General features: G+C 43.2%; 1 protein-coding gene across 1 annotated transcript in view; it reads right to left on the bottom strand.

Moving 5' to 3' along the window:
* Positions 1-19,564, bottom strand: part of PATJ (PATJ crumbs cell polarity complex component) — a 408,655-nt gene that overhangs the window by 85,392 nt on the left and 303,699 nt on the right. Inside the window, 2 exon segments of the mRNA XM_053575260.1 lie at positions 6,566-6,655; positions 16,901-16,973. Coding sequence (XP_053431235.1) covers positions 6,566-6,655; positions 16,901-16,973 — 163 coding nt within the window.

The raw sequence follows: 19,564 nt of genomic DNA, 5'->3' as shown, positions 1-19,564 counted from the left end.
AGATTTAGCTGTATGAAGAACTCTCTATATGACTATTATTTTTCACATTTCCCACACATCACCGGGGTCTAATAACTTTCTAGTATTATCTAATACTTCTAGTTTTACAAAGTTGACAGCTTAAACTCTGGAGTATGACAGTGGCTTACATCCTGGTTTTCTGCTTATAGGTTATATGCCCTTTGAGAAGCTGACCTCTCCAAACTTCAGCTTCTTTATGGGTTAATACCACCTGCGTCTCTGGAAACCACGACAGCTCATACTGCCTTCCAGACCTTGGCAGTCAGTGAGTCATAAGGGCTAGAATCCCTCTTATGGGACTTACAGGCTCTGAGTCTGGAACACTCAGCTCCTTCATCTGAAAAATGGAGCTGGTAACAATGCTTTCATTATGGGGAGGACAGAGATGGGGATCATGTGTGCTGCTATGTTCCTAACAAATAAATGCTCAAGAAATGGTGGAGGTGCTTTTATTTTTATTTTTTTTTTTTGAGACGGAGCCTCAAGCTGTTGCCCTGGGTAGAGTGCAGTGGCATCACAGCTCACAGCAACCTCCAACTCCTGGGCTCAAGCGATTCTCCTGCCTCCCAAGTAGCTGGGAATACAGGCACCTGCCAAAACACCTGGCTACTTTTCGTTGCAGTTGTCATTGTTGTTTGGCGGGCCCAGGCTGGATGAGAACCCGCCAGCTCAGGTGTATGCAGCTGGCGCTTTAGCTGCTTGAGCCAGAGGCGCCGAGCTGGATAACTATAATTTTTATCAATCATTTATTTGTACTCTCATTACAAAAAAGACTCCCATAGTCTTTTTTTTTTTTTATTAGAAGACTTTTCAAAATTTTTACTGACACATAACACACCTACAGAGAAGTGCAGATATCATACATGTTGAAGCCCAAATGAATTATCACAAAGCATCACCGGGGCAAGAAACAGAACAATACCAGATGTCAGAAGCCGCCCTGTTCCCCTTCCCAGTCACTACCTGCCTCCCTTATCCCCAAAGTTCTCCATTCACCTGGTATAAAATGAACACATGGTGACCCTAACACTATATATTCATTTTGCCTGGTCTTGAAGTTTATGTAAATGGAACCCTCTCATATGTATTTTTTTTTTTTAAGAGACAGAGTCTCACTTTATCGCCTTCGGTAGAGTGCCATGGCATCTCAGCTCACAGCAACCTCCAACTCCTGGGCTTAGGCAATTCTCTTGTCTCAGCCTTCCAAGTGGCTGGGACTACAGATGCCTGCCACAACGCCCAGCTATTTTAAGGTTGCAGCTGTCATTGTTGTTTGGCAGGCCTGGGCTGGATTCGAACCGGCCAGCTGAGCATTTTTTCATGTCTGTAGGCCATGGGCCTTTTCTTCTTCACAGGAGTTCCTCTTCAAGTCCCTTGCCCAGCCTGCGATGGGATCACTTGTTCTTTTCTTGCTTAATACATTTGAGTTCTCTGTGGATTCTGGTTATTAAACCTTTGTCAGACATAACCTGCAAATATCTTCTCCCATTCTGAGGGCTGTCTGCTTGCTTAACTTACTGTGTTCTTGGCTGTGCAGAAGCTTTTTAGTTTGATCAGATCCTCCCTGTAATGTATCTTTGGTGTTGCTTCAATTGCCCGGGGCGGGGGGGGGGGGGTCCTCCTTATAAAATATTCTCCCAGGCCGATTTCTTCAAGCGTTTTCCCTGCACTTTCTTCTACATTTTCTTTTTTTAAGCAACTTTATTTCTCAATATAAGGTGTGTCAAAGTCAAGACACTTTTGTAGGCCCTGATACCAACCCTTTAGTCCACCCTAAATAACTGAAGATGCTGGCAATTCAAACCATGCCAATGCAGTTTTTTTTTTTTTTTGCATTATTAACTAAAAAAACGTTTTTAAGATTAGGAAACAAAAAGAAGTAAGAAGAAGCCAAATTAGGACTATGAGGTGGGCGCCTAATGATTTCCCATCCAAACCCTTGCAAATTTTCCCTTGTTTGATAAGAAGAGTGAAGGAAGCAGCATTGTCATGGCAGAGGAATCTGGGTCAAGCTTTCTCAGGTGATTTGCTGTTGAAGCTTTGGCTAATTTTCTCAAAACACTCTCATAATAAGCAGTTGTTTTCATCCTTTGGCCTTCCAGAAAGTCAGTAAACAAAAATCCATGAGCATTCCCCCCCAAATGCTGCCAGGACCTTAGCTCTTGAACAGTTCCCTTTTGCTTTGACTGGTCCACTTCTACCTCTTTGTAGCCATTTTTTTGACTGTACTTTGTCTTCGTGGTCACGCTGGCAGACATACAAATTTATTTTTTTGTTATAAGGCTTCAAAGAAATGCTTTAAGATTTTTGATCCTACTTGTTTGAAATTTACATTCAAAGCTCTGCTCTTGTCTGCAGCTGATCTGAGTGTACCAGTTTTGGAACCCACCAAATGGAAAATCTGTGCAACTCTTCATTTTTCGCTCAGAAATGTGTAAGTTATGGAGATGTCTATGGTGTTGGCTGCTGGTTCTGCTGTTAATTCTAAGTCCTCTTCAATTATGCCAAGACAAGACGTTTTATTTTTTTCTTGCCAATTGATGTGGATGATCTTCCACCGTAGGCTTCATCTTCAACATCAACTTGTCCCTTCTTAAAATAAGTTATCTGTTTGTAAAATGCTAATTACTTTGGGGCATTATCCCAAAAACTTTTTGCAAAGCATCAATAATTTCACCGTTCTTCTATTCAGGCTTCATCATAGATTTGATGCATACTCTTACTTCAATTTTAGCAGAATTCGTTTGCGGTGATAGGGGCTTTTTTCAGACTGTGTTATCCTTCTCAGCGCCTCAAACGAGATCCTCGGGAAGGTGGCCGCATACTCTTCAAGAAACAGCCCGATGTGCAAATGCTGACAGGAAGATACACGTGTTCGGTAGTGAGGGTGCTGACGCATAGAGCATCACGGAGTCTATGGTGATGGCGCAGAGAAAGAGCATCTTCATGTCGACCTACAGACTTTTCTCTTCTACTATTTTTATAGTTTCATATCTTAACTTTAAATCTTTAATCCAGTGAGAGTCTATCTTAGTTAATGGTAAAAGGTGTGGGTCCAGTTTCAATCTTCTACAGATCACCAGCCAGTTCACCCAGCACCATTTGTTAAATAGGGAATCTTTTCCCACTGTATGTTTTTAATTGGCTTATTGAAGATCAAATAATGGTAAGTAGCTGGGTTCATCTCTTGTTTCTCTATTCTGTTCCATACATCTACCTCTCTGTTTTTGTGCCAGTGCCATGCTGTTTTGATCACTATCAATTTACAGTATAGCCTGAGGTCTGGTAGTGTGATTCCTCCTGCTTTGTTTTTATTTCTGAGTAATGGCTTGGCTATGCAAGGTTTTTTTCTGATTCCATATAAAACAAAGTATTGTTTTTTTGAGATCTTTATAGTATGACAGTGGAGCTTTCATAGGGATTGCATTAAAATTGTATATTGCTTTGGGTAGTATGGACATTTTAACAATGTTGATTCTTCCCAGCCATGAGCATGGTATGTTTTTCCATTTGTTAACATCTTCAGCTATTTCTTTTCTTAGAGTTTCATAGTTCTCTTTATAGAGATCTTTCACATCCTTTGTTAGGTAAATTCCCAAATATTCCATCTTCTTTGGCACTACTGTGAAAGGAATAGAGTGCTTGACTGTTTTGTCAGCTTGACTACTGTTGGTATATATAACAACAATGGCTACAGATTTATGAGTGTTGATTTTGTAACCTGAGATGCCGCTGTATTCCTTGATCATTTCTAAGAGTTTTGTAGTAGAATCCCTGGTGTTTTCCGGATAAACAATCCTATCATCTATGAAGAGTGAAAATTTGATCGCCTCTGACCCTATATGGATACCCTTGATTGCCTTTTCTTGCCTTATTGTGATGGCTAAGACTTCCATTACAATGTTAAAGAGCAGTGGATACAATGGGCAACCTTGCCTGTTTCCTGATCTGAGTGGGAAATGATTTCAATTTAACTCTGTTCAATATGATGTTGGCTGTGGGTTTGCTGTAGATGGCCTCTATCAGTTTAAGAAATGTCCCTTCTGGGTGGTTCCTGTGGCTCAAGAAGTAGGGCGCTGGCCCTGGCCCCATATACTGGGGGTGGCGGGTTCAAGTCCAGCCCAAGCCAAAACTGCAAAAAAAAAAAAAAGGAAATGTCCCTTCTATACCAATTTTCTTTCTGATCATAAAAAGATGCTGGATATTATCAAAAGCTTTTTCTACATCCATTGAAAGAATCATATGGTCTTTTTTTAAAATTTTGTTTATGTGATGAATTGTATTTATATATTTACATATATTGAACCAGCCTTGAGACCCTGGGATAAAACCCACTTGGTCATGGTGTATAATTCGTTTGATGTCTTGCTTGATTCTGTTTGCTAGGATATTATTGTATATTTTTGCATCAATATTCATTAGGGATATTGGTCTACAATTTTCTTTCCTTGTTGGGTCTTTTCCTGGTTTGGGGATCAAGGTGATGTTTGCTTCATAGAATGTGTTGGGTAATATTCCTTCTCATTCTATATTTTCGAAAAGGTTAAGTAATATAGATAGTTCCTCTTTAAAGGTTTGGTAGAATTCTGATGTGAAGTCATCTAGTCCCGGGCTTTTCTTTTTAGGGAGATTTTGTATAGTTGACACAATTTCAGAACTTGATATGGGCCTGTTCAGAATTTTCACTTCATTCTGGCTAAGTCTAGGAAGGTGGTGTGCTTCCAAGTATTGGTCTATTTCCTTCACAATTTTGTATTTCTGAGAATAGAGTTTCTTGTATTATTCATTAAGAATTTTTTGAATTTCTGAGGAGTCTGTTGTTATTTCATTTTTTCCATTCTCCCCCGCCCCCTTTTTTAAATCTTCTTTTGACACAAGGTCTTGCTCTGTTACCCAGCTAAAGAGCAGTGACAATATCATAGCTCACTGCAACTCCAAACTCCTGGGCTCAGATAATACTTCTGCCTCAGCCTCCCAAGGAGCTGGGACTACATGTGCGCTCCCCTTAGGTGCAAATACGCAATCTATCTCTTGGCATGGGAAAACTGCAACCCCAGCATGCCTTGCTCAAGAACAATGGTCATAATCTGTCACTGTCATTGCTCTTGATGCCAGAGGTCTCGAGTTGCTTGTAGGGTTTGTCCAAGACAGGCTCCTTATAATTTCTGGTCTCACTGAAATGTCCTTTCCCTGGAAAGGAAGCTGGAAAAAATTAGCTTACTTTCTAGGATATGGAATACAAGATGGTCCCAAAATGTGTTTTCCAAAACTTGAAAAAGATAAGATGATAGCTCAGCATCCATGGCTCAGTGGTTAGGGCGCTGACCACATACACAGGGGCTGGTGGATTCGAACACGGCCCAGGCCTGCTAAAGAACAATGACAACTACAACAAAAAAATAGCTAGGCATTGTGGCGGGCGCCTATAGTCCCAGCTACTTGGGAAGCTGAGGTAAGAGAATCGCTTAAGCCCAACAGTTTGAGGTTGCTGTGAGCTATGATGCTACAGCACTCTACCAAGGGTGGCATAATAAGACTCTGTCCCGGCAAAACAAAACAAACAAACAAAAAAAAATAGAAAGAAAAGAAAAAGGTAAGATGAATTCTCAAACCCCCTAAAAGCAAAATCAATAGCTCTGAGCTGCCATAAAATCAGGTTGACACTCCTATGGGATTAATTCTTTGAGATTTGTAAGATATTTTAAAACATAGAGGAAAAATAGCCCACATTTCTTTTAGAATTTGTAGTCTAATTCCGGAAGTACTAGGATTCAAAATAGAAAGGTGGATGATAAGCAAAGCACAGGGCTCGGCATGGGATAGATTTCCAGGCCTGCTCTGCACTCGCTGGTGGCCACTGGCAAGCTAGCTAACTCGTCTAACTCCCAAGTTTTCTCACAATCAAAGATCAGAACGCTAACAAAGCACAGTATCTGGTGCACAGTAAATGTTCAATAACTATTATTTTAAAATGGGGTCTCATTATGTTGCCCAGGCTGGTCTCAAACTCTTGGGCTTAAGTAAACCTCCCACCTCAGGCTTCTGAGTAGATAGGATTACAGGCGCATGCCACCTTGCCTGGGTCTCAGTAATTATCGTTTGCTGTGAATCAAGGGAATAAATTTAACATTTTTTTCCTGTACCTCGCAACTAATTCAGCACAGCCTTGGCCTTATAAAAACCCAGTATCAAACCAGGTTTACAGTGCCTCTTCCCTTAGACAGCACAAGTCAAGTGTCAAGAAGGTAGAAGACGCTATTCTTTCGGGTGGATGGTCCCTCCCTACAGAAGAGCTTCTGTCTGAGAGGTCGAGATTCTCAGAGAAGCAAAGACAAAGAGCAAAGTGTAAGCAATACTGACCTAACAGGAATAGGGTGTGGACGGCGCCTGTAGCTCAAAGGAGTAGCTCAAACAGAGAGCTGGTCCCAGCCCTCCCCAAGGTCCCTGTACATACTGGAGGTGGCAGGTTCAAACCCAGCCCTGGCCAAAAACTGCAAAAAAAAAAAAAAAAAAAGAACAGGGTGAAAACCCCCAGGATTCTCACCAGATCAGAGTTTCCACGTCCAGGCAATTGTTTAGTACCAACTTCAAGGCTGCTGTCTTCCTCACTAAGAGGTTCCATGCCACTCTGATCCTATGGGACAGTAAAAAAGAAATGGAAAGCTGTCACTCTCCACTCGCACTCCCCCAAACTGTGCGGTCAACCGCAGTGGCCCATCTTCTTGTAATGGATGTTGCTTCCCCTTCAGAAGCTGCTCCAGTTCCCTTCCTTCCTAGCAGCAGGCCTCCCTGCTGCTCACACCCTCGCCTTGGGGAGGGCTGGGACCAGCTCTCTGTTCCAGGTGGAGGCCTGACTGCCTGAGGCTGGTCTCGTTCTTTTTGCTAGTGATGGTGTTAGGAACGGGTATGCCGGGAGTAATTTGGTCTGTTTTGGACAATGAGACAAAGAGAGGTTTGCTGGAAGCTCGTGGCAAAGTTCTTTAATCTTAAGAGAGCTACAAGAAGTCCCTGTCTTCCCAAATTAACAAGAAAGCACAAAGCCAAAATTTCCATGGGCAACCATCTGCCAACGACCAGGGAACCAGCCTCAAGATGATGCTGACACAGTGGGTGACAGAGCAAAGACAGAGCTGGAATGAACAGGTTTTCTGATGGCCAAGGTGGACCACTGGACCAGCACACCTGGAGCTCAACCTTACCCGCAGTGCCACCTTCTGCGAGAGCTAATAAACCTCCTTATTGTTTCAGCCACTTTGAATTAGCTATTCCATTACCTCCAGCCAAAACGTCTCACGGAGCTAGTTGATTATTTTCTGCACAAGATTCAAGTGCTGAGAAAGGAAACTTTATCCTGTTTACTTCTGAAATCAACTACGTAGCACCACATCTGGCATGTGGATACCACTTGACAAACTCTGGTGGAACCATTGAATGGAGTATTTGTTTTCTTTCATGAATTTTTTCTGCAGAATCCTAAGAGTTGATAAAAATCAACCCCATTAAAATTGTAACACACATTAAGCACCTCCTCAATTGAATTCTGACATATTAATATGTGATAGCTAATTAACTGGAAGTTTATTTCCCGGGGTACATAAAGGAGGGTGAGGATGATAAATGGAGTATCTACACTGTACTTACCTGGATTATTTTAATATTTTATTTTTTGACAGAGTCTCATTCTGTCACCCTCAGTAGTGTGCCATGGCATCATCATAGCTCACAACCTAAAACTCCTGGGCTTAAGCAATCCTGCCTCAGCCTCCAGAGTAGCTGGGACTATAGGTGCCCATCACAACTCCTGGCTAGTTTTTCTATTTTGAGTAGAGATGAGATCTCACTCTAGCTCAGGCTGGTCTCGAACTCCTGAGCTCAAGGGATCCACCTGCCTCCACCTCCCAGAGTGATAGGCTTACAGGTGTGAGCCAATACGCCCAGCCAGGCAAGTTGGATTTTATTTATATTTAGATATGTATGTATGTATATATGTATGTTTTTGAGACAGAGTTTCACTAGGTCACCCTTGGTAGAGTGCCATGGCGTCACAGCTCACAGCAATGTCAAACGCTTGGGCTTAAGCGATTCTCTTGCCTCAGTCTCCCAGTCTCTCAGCTGGAACTACAGGCACCCGGCTATTTTTTGGTTGTAGTTGTCATTGTTGTTTGGCAGGCCTGGGCTGGGTTTGAACCCACCAGCTCTGGTGTATGTGGCTGGTGCCCTACCTCCACTGAGCTACAGGCACCGAGCCCTATTTTTCATTTTTTTTTTAAGACAGAGTCTCACTATGTCACCCTTGGTAGAGCTGTGATGCCAAAGCTCACAGCAACCTCAAACTCTTGGGCTTAAGGGATTCTCTAGCCTCAGTCTCCCAAGTAGCTGGGACTACAGGCACCCACCACAACACCCGGCTATTTTTTGTTTGGCGGGCACGTGCTGGGTTCGAACCCGCCTGCCTCGGTGCATGTGGCCAGTGCCCTACTCACTGAGCTACAGGCACCAAGCCGAAAGTTGGTTTTTAAATATGAGTATAGGTTGAGTTGTATCCCTTACCTGGAATGTTTGGGATGAGAACTGTTTTGGATTTCAAATTTTTTTTAATCTTGGAACTTTTATATTACACTTTCCAGGGGAGCATCCTAAACCAGAAAACCCCAAATCCAAAATGCTCCAAAGGGCATTTCCTTTGAGTGCCATGTTGATGCGCAGAAAGTTTTAGATTTTGGAGCATTTTGAATTTCAGATGCTCAACATGCACTTGTTTTTAAAGTGCAGATAAAAGTAACAGGTGAAAAACACTGCCTCATCGGGTTGCTTTGAAGATTAATGAGTTAACTGTAAAATATCTACTTGCCTTACATCACATGCAGTTGATTCTGTTTCCAGCTTTTTGTTGTGGCAGGTTCTTTATTCCTGTACTGTCTACAAAATCCTCCTGCCAACCCTACATGGATACGTACCCCTGTGACCTCAGTTCACCTTCTGAATAACCTGCTAAAGAACTCCCAGCTAATAAAAGAGGCAGATCAAGGATCAAAGCTCCCTGAGACTGACATCAAGGGCCGAGTTCTTGGTAATTACATACCAGGCCTTAAATAAACGATGCTCTTGTTTCCCTCCTAGTTTTCCTTTTCAGTATCTAGTATTGCTAAGAACGGGATTGATCACCTTCTAAAAAAATTTCTGTCATTGGACCACAGATTTAAAAAAATGTGAGTTAGCATTTCATAACCAGAAAAAGTGATTAGACAGAACATTTCATAACCAGAAAATGTGATTAGACAGAACTTCATCTTCTCAGTGCATTCTGGGCAAATTACCATATAAAATACACACGAGAAATAAATTTTGAAACAAACGAATTTTCAGCATTTTAGACAGTAATAAATATTTGAGACAGTAAAACTCTTAACAAATGAATTTCTCCTTCAAAAATCAGTACTCAATCTATGAAAACTTTTTTTTTTTTTTTTGCAGTTTTTTATTTTTTTGGTAGGGCTGGGTTTGAACCCATCACCTCTGGTATATGGGTCTGGTGCCCTACTCCTTTGAGCCACAGGTGCCACACTGGAAAACTTTTGATATCCAAATTACTTAGTGTATCTGTTCTGCAAGTTGTGGGGCCCGAGGAGGGCTTGTGAGGCTGTGGTATCCAGCTGGACCTATGGACAGCAAGGTTTGTAATGGCGGCACATCCGATGGTAGAACAGGCCCACGGGTCTCTCCCCCAGTAACCCTGCAGTAGCCACCCCCTCTGGTCCCAGATGAGAGGACATTTGCACCAGCATGGTCAGCTGATACCTTTCATATAATTTTGTATATGTCTCCTTGGGGAAAAGAAAGTATCCTTTGATAAATTAGAGCAGTGGTTTCAGATCTTTTTGGCACAGGAACCAGTTTTATGGAAGACAATTGTTCCACAGACAGGGGGTGGTGGTGGGGATGGGACGGGAGGCGGTGCTCCGGAGGTGATGCCAGTGGCAGGGGGCGGCTGTCAACATAGATGGAGCTTCCCCGCTCACCATGCTCACCTCCGGCTGTGCACCCCGGTTCCTAACAGGCCCGGGGCCACTCCCCCAGACTCGAGGATCACAAATTACAGAAATCTTGTGTTTACATTTCTCAGCAAGGTGCATATTGATGGGAGTTAAGATGGGAGTTTCTCAGTTTTTATAAAATGAATATGAAGTTAGGGAAGAGAACAGCTATTTAACAGACGCTTCAACGTGGAAAACAAGAAAACATGGGCAAAACAAATGGTCTATGCATCCTTTAAGATATGAATAAAGAGAAAAAACCCTCTACACCAACACCCCACACTTAGAAACTGGTGGCTCAAGGGAAGCAGAATTTATTGCACAAAGCCAGGTCTCAAAGCCACTTGTTCCATAAACCCCTTCCTTTTCTTTCGCTGGGAGACATTTCTCCTTCCTCTAAATTCTCCTCACGTCCTACCTGAATCTCTTCTGTCAGTTTCCCCACCTCTCTGGTATCCCAACTGTGTACACATGGATCTGATCCACCCACCTGGTGAGAATGGACGCGCTCGACCCTAACATCCACTGCCTGGGTCCAGTTCATCTTTCATTCATCCTTGGTCTGTCTCCCCTCAAAGTTCATGCTCTTTTCAACTGCCCTCCCTTTCCAAATCTTCTGTTTTTAGTTTGAGACTCAATAGAGGAGGATTTGAGGTCTGAATCTAGATGGAGAGTAAGCTGGAATTGAGAGGGGTTAGCAATAAAGAATCTGCTTTCCAGAAGAGGAAGGTTTATCATAACTGAGTGTTCGTGTTGAAATGAGGCACAGAACGAAATAACGTGGATTATTCTGTTCTGAGAACAGAACGACTTAAAAAGTGAGGAGCCTTCAAAATACCCCACTCACCAGAACTGAGAAAAACAACGCAAAAGGAAAAGAAGGTCAGCAGCTTGACTTCCTAATTACCAGCGCATCATGGTGGTTCCAGGACCATCTGCCTGTGGACACCCACGATGAGTCAGCTAATCCAGGTGGCTGGACGTCCCTGCCCAAACCACCTGGGCAGTGCTGCCTCCACAGTCACGTCTGTTGGCGGAGAATAACCTTCCCCACGAAGACCACAGTCAGCAGAGTCAGCAGTGAATCAGGACTCACAGGTGAGTGAACAGAATAGGCAAGGTTCACACCTGCCCGTCTGATACAGCCGTCACCGAGACCCCAGGAAGACACTGAGATTCGTCTTTTCTAAACCTCAGGCAGTTCCAAACTCCCTCCCCCAAGACCTCCTGCTAAAACCTTCCAGCGGTTATTGTTTCATCTTTAAACTTTATCATTTTTAATACCTATTATTTGCCTATAGTTTTGCCCCCAACAGAACAGTGAAAAACCTTGACAGGACAGCAGGAATGTTGTTTTAGTGAAGACTGGATTCTCCATAAAAACTAAACTCATCAAGGGTGTTGCTGTGGATGGAAGGTTTCTGATCAGAGAAATACTCAACAGTGTCTGTCACTCCCTCCCCCGTTTCCTCATTTAACATGACGGAGAGAATATAAGTATAGACAATGATTTTCCTTTTCATTGATTTAAAATGTTATTAAGCAAACTACGTTAAAAAAAAAAAAAGACAGCAACTATACTTCCGTAATGTAACTAATAGTTTTTTTAAAAGAAAACTTGTGTTATTTTAACATTGGTCATCCCTATATTTCCTAAATCCAGTCCTGTTTCTAAGAACGTTACAGGATGATTTTTAGGTCTTGCCGCCAGCCTACATTCACAGATAGTTCTTTCTGCAAAACCATGTTTACCAGATGTGACAAACGGAATTTCTCCCTGCTACCTGAAAACATGAGCGTATTTACTACTCCGAATTCCAGAAAGCCAGTGCACGATTAACATTAAAATTATGGAAATTATGTTAATGGAACTCCCTGTGTGATAAACCTCTCCCATCTTCCTGAGGATGGCTCTACCTCACATAGAAGTTGAAAAAGCATGACTTGGGCGGTGCCTGTGGCTCAGCGGGTAGGGTGCCAGCCCCATATGCCGAGGGTGGCGGGTTCAAACCCGGCCCCTGCAGAACTGCAACCAAAAAATAGCCGGGCGTTGTGGCGGGCGCCTGTAGTCTCAGCTGCTTGGGAGGCTGAGGCAAGAGAATCGCGTAAGCCCAAGAGTTAGAGGTTGCTGTGAGCCCTGTGACGCCACGGCTCTCTACCAGAGGGCAGTACAGTGAGACTCTGTCTCTACAAAAAAAAAAAAAAACATAGCCGGGCGTGTGGTGGGCGCCTGTTGTCCCAGCTACTTGGGAGGCCCAGGCAAGAGAATCGCCTAAGCCCAGGAATTGGAGGTTGCTGTGAGCTGTGTGACGCCATAGCACTTTACTGAGGGCAATAGAGTGAGACTCTGTCTCTACAAAAAATACAAAAAAAAAAAGAAAGAAAAAGCATGACTTCTGAGGAGGAGGAGGAATGAAGATTCAAAAAGATCCAGGCTGCCCTGTTAAGGAATGGAGTATCTTGCAACTCAAGTACACCTGGGCCCTCCTACCTCTTAAAAGACCACAGCAGTGGCTTCTATAATTGGGTTTCCTTCTTGAAGACATCCTTAACACTGGTGCTAGACTAATCTGCCTGAAATAGAGCCTTACCAGACCATCTCATTACTCAAAATGCCTTCAACAGCTCCAGTGCCCAAAGAATGAGATTTAAACCTTCTGAGATTTAAATACTCATCCATTTCTCAGTGGACCTCAATTTATTTTCTAAATTCCTTCTTCCATCCCTTTATTTCACACCCCGTTATGTTTTTCTCCCTATTCTACACCAATTTTTTTTTTTTTTTACTTTTGTGTTTTTATCTGTGTTATTCCCACGTTCTAACCATACACATATTTAAACATCCAATCTATCCGACAGAAAAAGCTGTTCCCTTGTCAGGAAATAACCGCTCATGGTCTCTGAATGCTTCCTGCAGCTTTATCGGACCTCCCAGGATGCTCTGCATTTTAGTAACATAAATGTCTTACTTTTCTTCTAAGACTACAAATTCTTTGAGGGCAGGGACTACATACAATTGATCTTTATATACACAATAGATACCCAGTAAATTGGAGCAATCAGAACCAACTGAATCAATAAGAAGTAATGATTCAACATGGAAATGAAACATCATGGATACAGTAAAAACGGAACCAAGATATAGCCCCTGTTAGTCATCTAGCAAACAAATCTTTATTGAAAAAGTACTGTGTCCTGGGCAGTGGGGACACTGTGGTCAGGAAGACAGTAAGCCCAGTGTTCAGAAGCATACGGTTTAGTGCGGTATCTGTAGTTCTCATTCTTAAGACATTGTCATAATGAAGAAGATGTAAGAACGTATAGAGAAATTTAAGAATATATGGAGTCCTAGCTGAGAAAAACCACTTAGAAATGGTTTCCTCTTTTTCCAAGAGGAAAAGTGACATCAAGGCCAAGTGACATCAAGGCCAGTGACATCATGCAAATGACAGAGGAAAACTTTCAAATGGATTGTGAGTATTCTATAACTGCAAAGGGAATAAAGATTACGGAAGGGAACAGTGTGAGATAAAGTTGACCATAATATTAATAACAGAATCCCACAGTCCAGCTCTTATGCTCTAGGCAGTAACTTACGACTCTCTCTATGTTATTTTATTCATTTTGACTGATAGGAAACTTGGAGGAACCTTCCCTAAAGCGATCCCTCAAGGAATTATTGTCTGTGAATCAATAAAGAGGGAGTAGAAGCTAATCTCAGGGGAAGAAACAAAAGGAGCAAAGACGGAAAAGTTGGAGAGACCAAGGTACAAGTGATGTGCCCAGCGCCTCTGTATTAACCTGGATGGAGCTGAAGGACATTCTCCTTAGTGAAGTATCACAAGAATGGAAAAGCAAGTATTTAGTTTATTATTTAATTTGATAATAATACGAAACCAGCAGATGAATAACTACATACCCACACAAGAGAAAGACACAATTAAATTCAAGTGAGGATCGGGACGAGGAAGGGAGTACGTGGTGAGCTCTCACCTGTATGGCACAGTATGGCACACCTCCTGGGCGAGGGGCTTAACTACAACCCAAACTTCACCTAACAGACGCAAACACTGTAACCTAATTGTTTGTACCCTCCCTCCCTAGCCTCCCAGAGTGCTAGGATTATAGGCGTGAGACACTGCACCCGTCTCAAAAGTAAATACTGACCTCGACAACAGATATTTACCTATTCTAAGACACAAAAGTTGCATCTCACAGCAGCTTTACAAAAACATGCCAGCTCTCTTGGTCGATTGTAAGGGTACTTTTCTTTTGTACTATGAAGAAAAGTACAGTAAAAGACAAATTCAGTTCTGATAGGATACTTTAATGTAAACATTTATACCCAATAATACTATAAAAATACTCCAAAATACCGACCCCCCCCAAAGATTTATACGACATTCTGTAAATGTCGTATAAATGAGATAATAATTGCAGTTAAAACTTATTTTGTAGCAGTCATTTGCCAGGTACCAGATCTGTATCTTATTGTATCTTAATAAATCTATGAGGTGGAAATTACAATGATCTTCCTGCAGAAAAGCCAAGTCAGGACGGCCTGAATAGCGTGTGGTTGTGCTAAGATGTGTACCGAGGTCGTCTGCCTCTGGAACTCACCCTTGCTCCCACCATGCCAAACTGCATACCCCAGGTCTTCACATCGCAATGAAAAAACCAGGGCTGGCCAGGCTGTGCTGAATTGGCTACTGGTAGGGAGTCCCTATCTAACACCACAGTCTTTTTAGATAGTAAGTGGTCAATACACATTAAAATTTTGAACATGGATAACTTCTGACCAGCAAGTGTACATTGGGGCTATTTATGCTATAAAATGGCATGGAGGCTCATGTCTCCACGAGAAATAAGTCAGCATTGACATCCAGTGGCTGATACCATGTGCCCACACTGCACCCAGACACACACGGGTGCCACCTCGGGTACTCTACCACTGGCAACATACTGGAGATGGCCTGTCAATTAGAAAAAATAGATTATGAATGAGTGTATTAAAACATGCCATCCTGTTAAGCAAAAAAGGAACTGTTTTTTTTTTTTTTCAAATGTATATAGGATGTGCAGCAGGCATCTCAGACTTTACACGTCCGAAACGGACCTCACGCAACATCTCATGGAGGCGCAGCTGTGCGTTCGCAGGCAAATGGCACCACTGTCCACCCAGTTGCTCAAGCCCAAAGCCTGTTTCCTTTCAGCTCTGGCATTTAGTCAATCAAGTCCGACCCCACCTCCAAAGCGCCAAGAACCCGCCTCCCTGTCAACACCTCATCAAAGCCACGTTCTGGTCTGCCTGGGCCTCCGTGAGTTACTTTTACCTTCCCAAAGTCTACGCCCCTCCCTGGCAGCTGTGGGAGACCAGAATGTGCCACCCCCCAAAGGATCTGCTGAGCTTGAAGGCAGTGAGGAAAAAGCAGGTGCGGGAAGGCCAGGAGCAGGATGCGGATTTAAGAAGACACAAGACATTCTTCCTACCTCCACCACCAGGGAGGATGAGGGTGATGCTGAAGACACCTGGACCCTCCGCCGCTGGAGCTGGGCCAGGGAGTCCCACTAACTTGCCTTTATCTGCCAGTCACGAGCCTTCCTCCACGTGGCACCTCCCCCGCCCCCAAACTCCTTTTCCTTGTCACTTCTCTAAAAATTTACTGTTCTTTGCTGAAGATGCTACGTGAGCTTGGATTTTAAGCCATAGATGGATCCTTTGAAACTGTGTTTATCAGCGCTCCTCATCTCCTGTTTAAAACTTTCTAGTTGTTTCACACCTTGAATAAAACCCAAACTTGTCACTCCAGTTTTCAGAGCCTCTCTCGCAGCCCTCGCTGTGATTCCAGCCACAAACTCAAGACACTCAATGGCAGCTATTTCTGTTCCTTCTGCAGGGAACGCTCTTCCATCTTAGTTTTAAATGTCTGGCTCTTTCTCATCTTTTTGACCTTGTTTAAATTTCAACGTGTCCAAAGGCCTTCTCGATGACTGGAGTGGTGCTCCCTATTTTGATGCCCTGCACGGTGGTGCTCACCATTCTTTGCTAATTCTCTTGGTTTGCTTATTTCTTAGTTAATTTCTTATCTTTTTCTCCTCATTGGAATGTACGTTGAACCACGGCAGGGGGTCTTATCTGTTTTACTCACACCCATCTCTCTAGTTATTAGTAACTTCTCCATTAATAGATGAAATAAATTATTTAAAGATATCGGTGATAACAGCTACTAAAGTCTTTCAAAATCATAAAGAAAGGGGCACAACTCAGACATTAAAAAAAAGAATTTTCTAGTAAATTCTGAGATGCCCACTTAGGACAAAATTATTTATCTAGAGCAGTGATTTTCAACTGATGTGCGGTGAACATTTTTAAAGACCATTGATTACATTATTTTTGAAAGAAGTTCGAAACACGGTAGTACAGTGTTTTTTTGTAAAAAAAAAGTACATTCTTTTTTTTACTCTTTTTTTTGATCAACGTAATTTAAGTGTGTACAGAAGTTTAACTACAGAGTCAAGTGTGCTGTGAGATTAAAAAAAAAAAGTTGAAAAACACTGCTCTAGAGGAAACCTTACGCAATTTGAGGAAGGTAACGCTCCCATGAGCAAGCTCTCACATATGTGGTTTTATTTGACTTTATAATTGTGCCCCAAATACTTCCTGCTTTTTTCTAATTGAATTTTTAAAGTATTGAAAAAAAAAATACTTCCTGCTTTAGTCCAGGAAATTCCCCAGGTCATAACTCCCAGAAGCATAGAATATCAAATACTGAAAATAAAAAAACATCAGATTTGGGGCCAACGATCACGGCAAATCCATCTCAGACACTAAGGGACATCCTTACCTCAACAGAAGATGGGGAACTTGCCGGCAACGGGAAGGGCGTGACGGCCATCTGATTGACTGCGTCTTCGTTCCTGTGAAATGTCAAAATAGGCAGAATGGGTACACAGTAGATGCTAAATTGTTGGTTCAAATAATAAACACCTTAGTTCTCAGTAGGAATCGCTCACCCAGCATGACAGCATTAAAGAAACACACTTCTCCCTCCCAAGTATGCAAAGCTACTAGGCACAGAAGGAGATGTATCACTCAAGGGACGTTATGATACAACTATTAGTGACAAAGGATAGCGATGCCAGGAGTTAGTCAAATCCCACTTACTAAGTCAGGCACCACGAAAGGATCATTTTGGAAAGGTGTCAACTTTTTCAGCACTGTGAGTATACATTTTTCAAATGGGTGTGAGTGAACCTACTCTGTAGGCCCCATTACCATCTACTATTTTGTTCTTTGAACTGGAAAGGTTCCCAGGCTCCTCACTCGGCTTCTAACTTTGTTTTGCCAACTAAGGGACGACAGGGCCCCGTGACGTGGTCGTGAGGAGCGGGGATGGGGTGGAGCTCCAGACAGATGGTGCTCTGTGCTGAGGTGTGTTCTCCTCCTCCTCACTCCAGGGGCTTCATCCAGGTGGGAGGTGACACCTCATCACCAGGGCACCAGGCACCAGCTCTGACAATTTGGGCCCATTTCCACCATGTTACCAGCAAGTGGCAGGCAGTGGTCTGAGGGACACGACGTCTACCCTCTACTACTTGATGCATGACCAACGTGATGCCTTGACGTGGATACAACGTCTGACTTCCTGCTTCACGGTACGAACTGAGCACACGCACAGAAATGCTTCTTGCTGATGTGTGAAGGTCTGAGCCTGCTCAGGTCGGCCTCTCCAGGTACAGAAAAGGCACCACCGACTCCGGAAGGCTCTCAAAACCCAACCCCACCGCACTTCTTATTTCTCACTGATTGGAATGAGTCCATTAGGCCATGTCATTCCTGCTAATTTAAGCCACTGCCTGTACTCAAAATGTCTCTCTCTACTCAATGTATGCCTCACCCACCCTTCTCTTCTTGTGTGGATTCAATAACCTCAACTGTCTCTTACACTCAAGGAGTTTGTATATAGTGATGTCTTCCAAATTCACATATTTAGCCCAGATACTCTTGAGCTTGGACATCCAACTCTTCCTTTATATTTCCGCCAGATGTCTTTTAAGCATCTCAATAAAATAGAGCTCTTCTCCCACTTAGCCCCACATTCAATTTTCTACCAGTGTTGATGTCAATACTGTCTGCTCAGTTGTACGACCAAGTACCAGGAGTCGTTCTTGAACCCTTACATCCTCACTTACATTTCCAACCCATCATTAGGTCCTGTCGATTACACCTTCAAAACATCCTGAATCTCTCTCTGTTTGTCCATCCTGTTCTATCTATAAAGCCATCACCATTTCTCAGCCAAAACAACATCCCATTTGGTCTTTCCACGTACATCCTCTCTCCAATCCATTCTTTACCCAGTAGTTATTATGATCCTAACAAATAAATCTGATTCTATTTCTACCTCCTGTGTAAGGGTCAAGTCCACAGTGGATAAGGAGGCCGTGCGGCCTCACCCCCGTCTTTGGCCCCTTCTGTTCTCTTCCCTGTCCAGCTGCACTTTATTCTTCCCACTTCTCAGCTTAGCCAAGGTCCACCCACTTTCTTTTACCCTCTTCTTTCTGCTCTGTGCATCTGACATCCAAACCCTTTCTCTGGTTTTCTCCTTCGTAGTTAGTCAGAAATATCATTCCCCGAAACACGCTTCCCTGGCCTCTACTCACAGACTCTACACAACGAGCCACAGCTTTGTTTCTTTCACAGTTTACCTAACGGATTGGTGTGAACATTTGCCTCGAATCTGTCTCCAAGTCCTTCCACTCTCTGTTACACCAGGGGTAACACAGTCCCTGGAAAATGCCTGTGCTTAACATAGTTATGGGAAAAAAAAAAAAAAAAGAATAAGTGAGGGTGGGATGTAACGACCACACTCTTCAATAAGGAGACCGAGTCGGAGAATAAATGAGGGTGGGATGTAATGACCACACTCTTCAATAAGGAGACAGAGTCGGAGAATAAATGAGGGTGGGATGTAACGACCACACTCTTCAATAAGGAGACAGAGTCGGAGAATAAATGAGGGTGGGATGTAACGACCACACTCTTCAATAAGGAGACCGAGTCAGAAAAAGCATGGCTGCTAACTAACTGTGCGGCTTTGGAGAAATTCCTTCCCAGAGCCACAGTGTCCTGATCTCGTCAGCAAGCAGGTTAACTATAAGAACCATGAGGCAGTGTACGTTCTTGAGGAACGAGACAGGGAATGAAGAGAGGGGTGGAATCCATGTCCCTCTGCCTCTCCTGGATCCCTGGACTGTCTAGCACACGAGCTAAACCAGAGCGCGCAGGAGAAAGTGGGAACGTGAAGTGGCGCGGAGCACGGACACCACGTCCGTTTTCTCCCTGGTATTAGACGTCTTGAGAAGGCACTACTGCATTAAGCAACGGCTACTGAATTTTCGGGAGTTCAATCCATTCCTCAGCAGTTTGCCCACCCGTAGAAAAAGTAAGCAGCCATCACTGGCTGAGTGACCGTATTTTCCCAGGGGTAATTCCCTCTCCCATTCAA

This window comes from Nycticebus coucang, chromosome 22 (genome assembly GCF_027406575.1).
Source record: "Nycticebus coucang isolate mNycCou1 chromosome 22, mNycCou1.pri, whole genome shotgun sequence".
In the NCBI taxonomy this organism is placed as follows: Eukaryota; Metazoa; Chordata; class Mammalia; order Primates; family Lorisidae; genus Nycticebus; species Nycticebus coucang.
The sequence above is the reverse complement of the archived record's forward strand: the minus strand, read 5'-3'. Positions and strand labels throughout refer to the sequence as shown.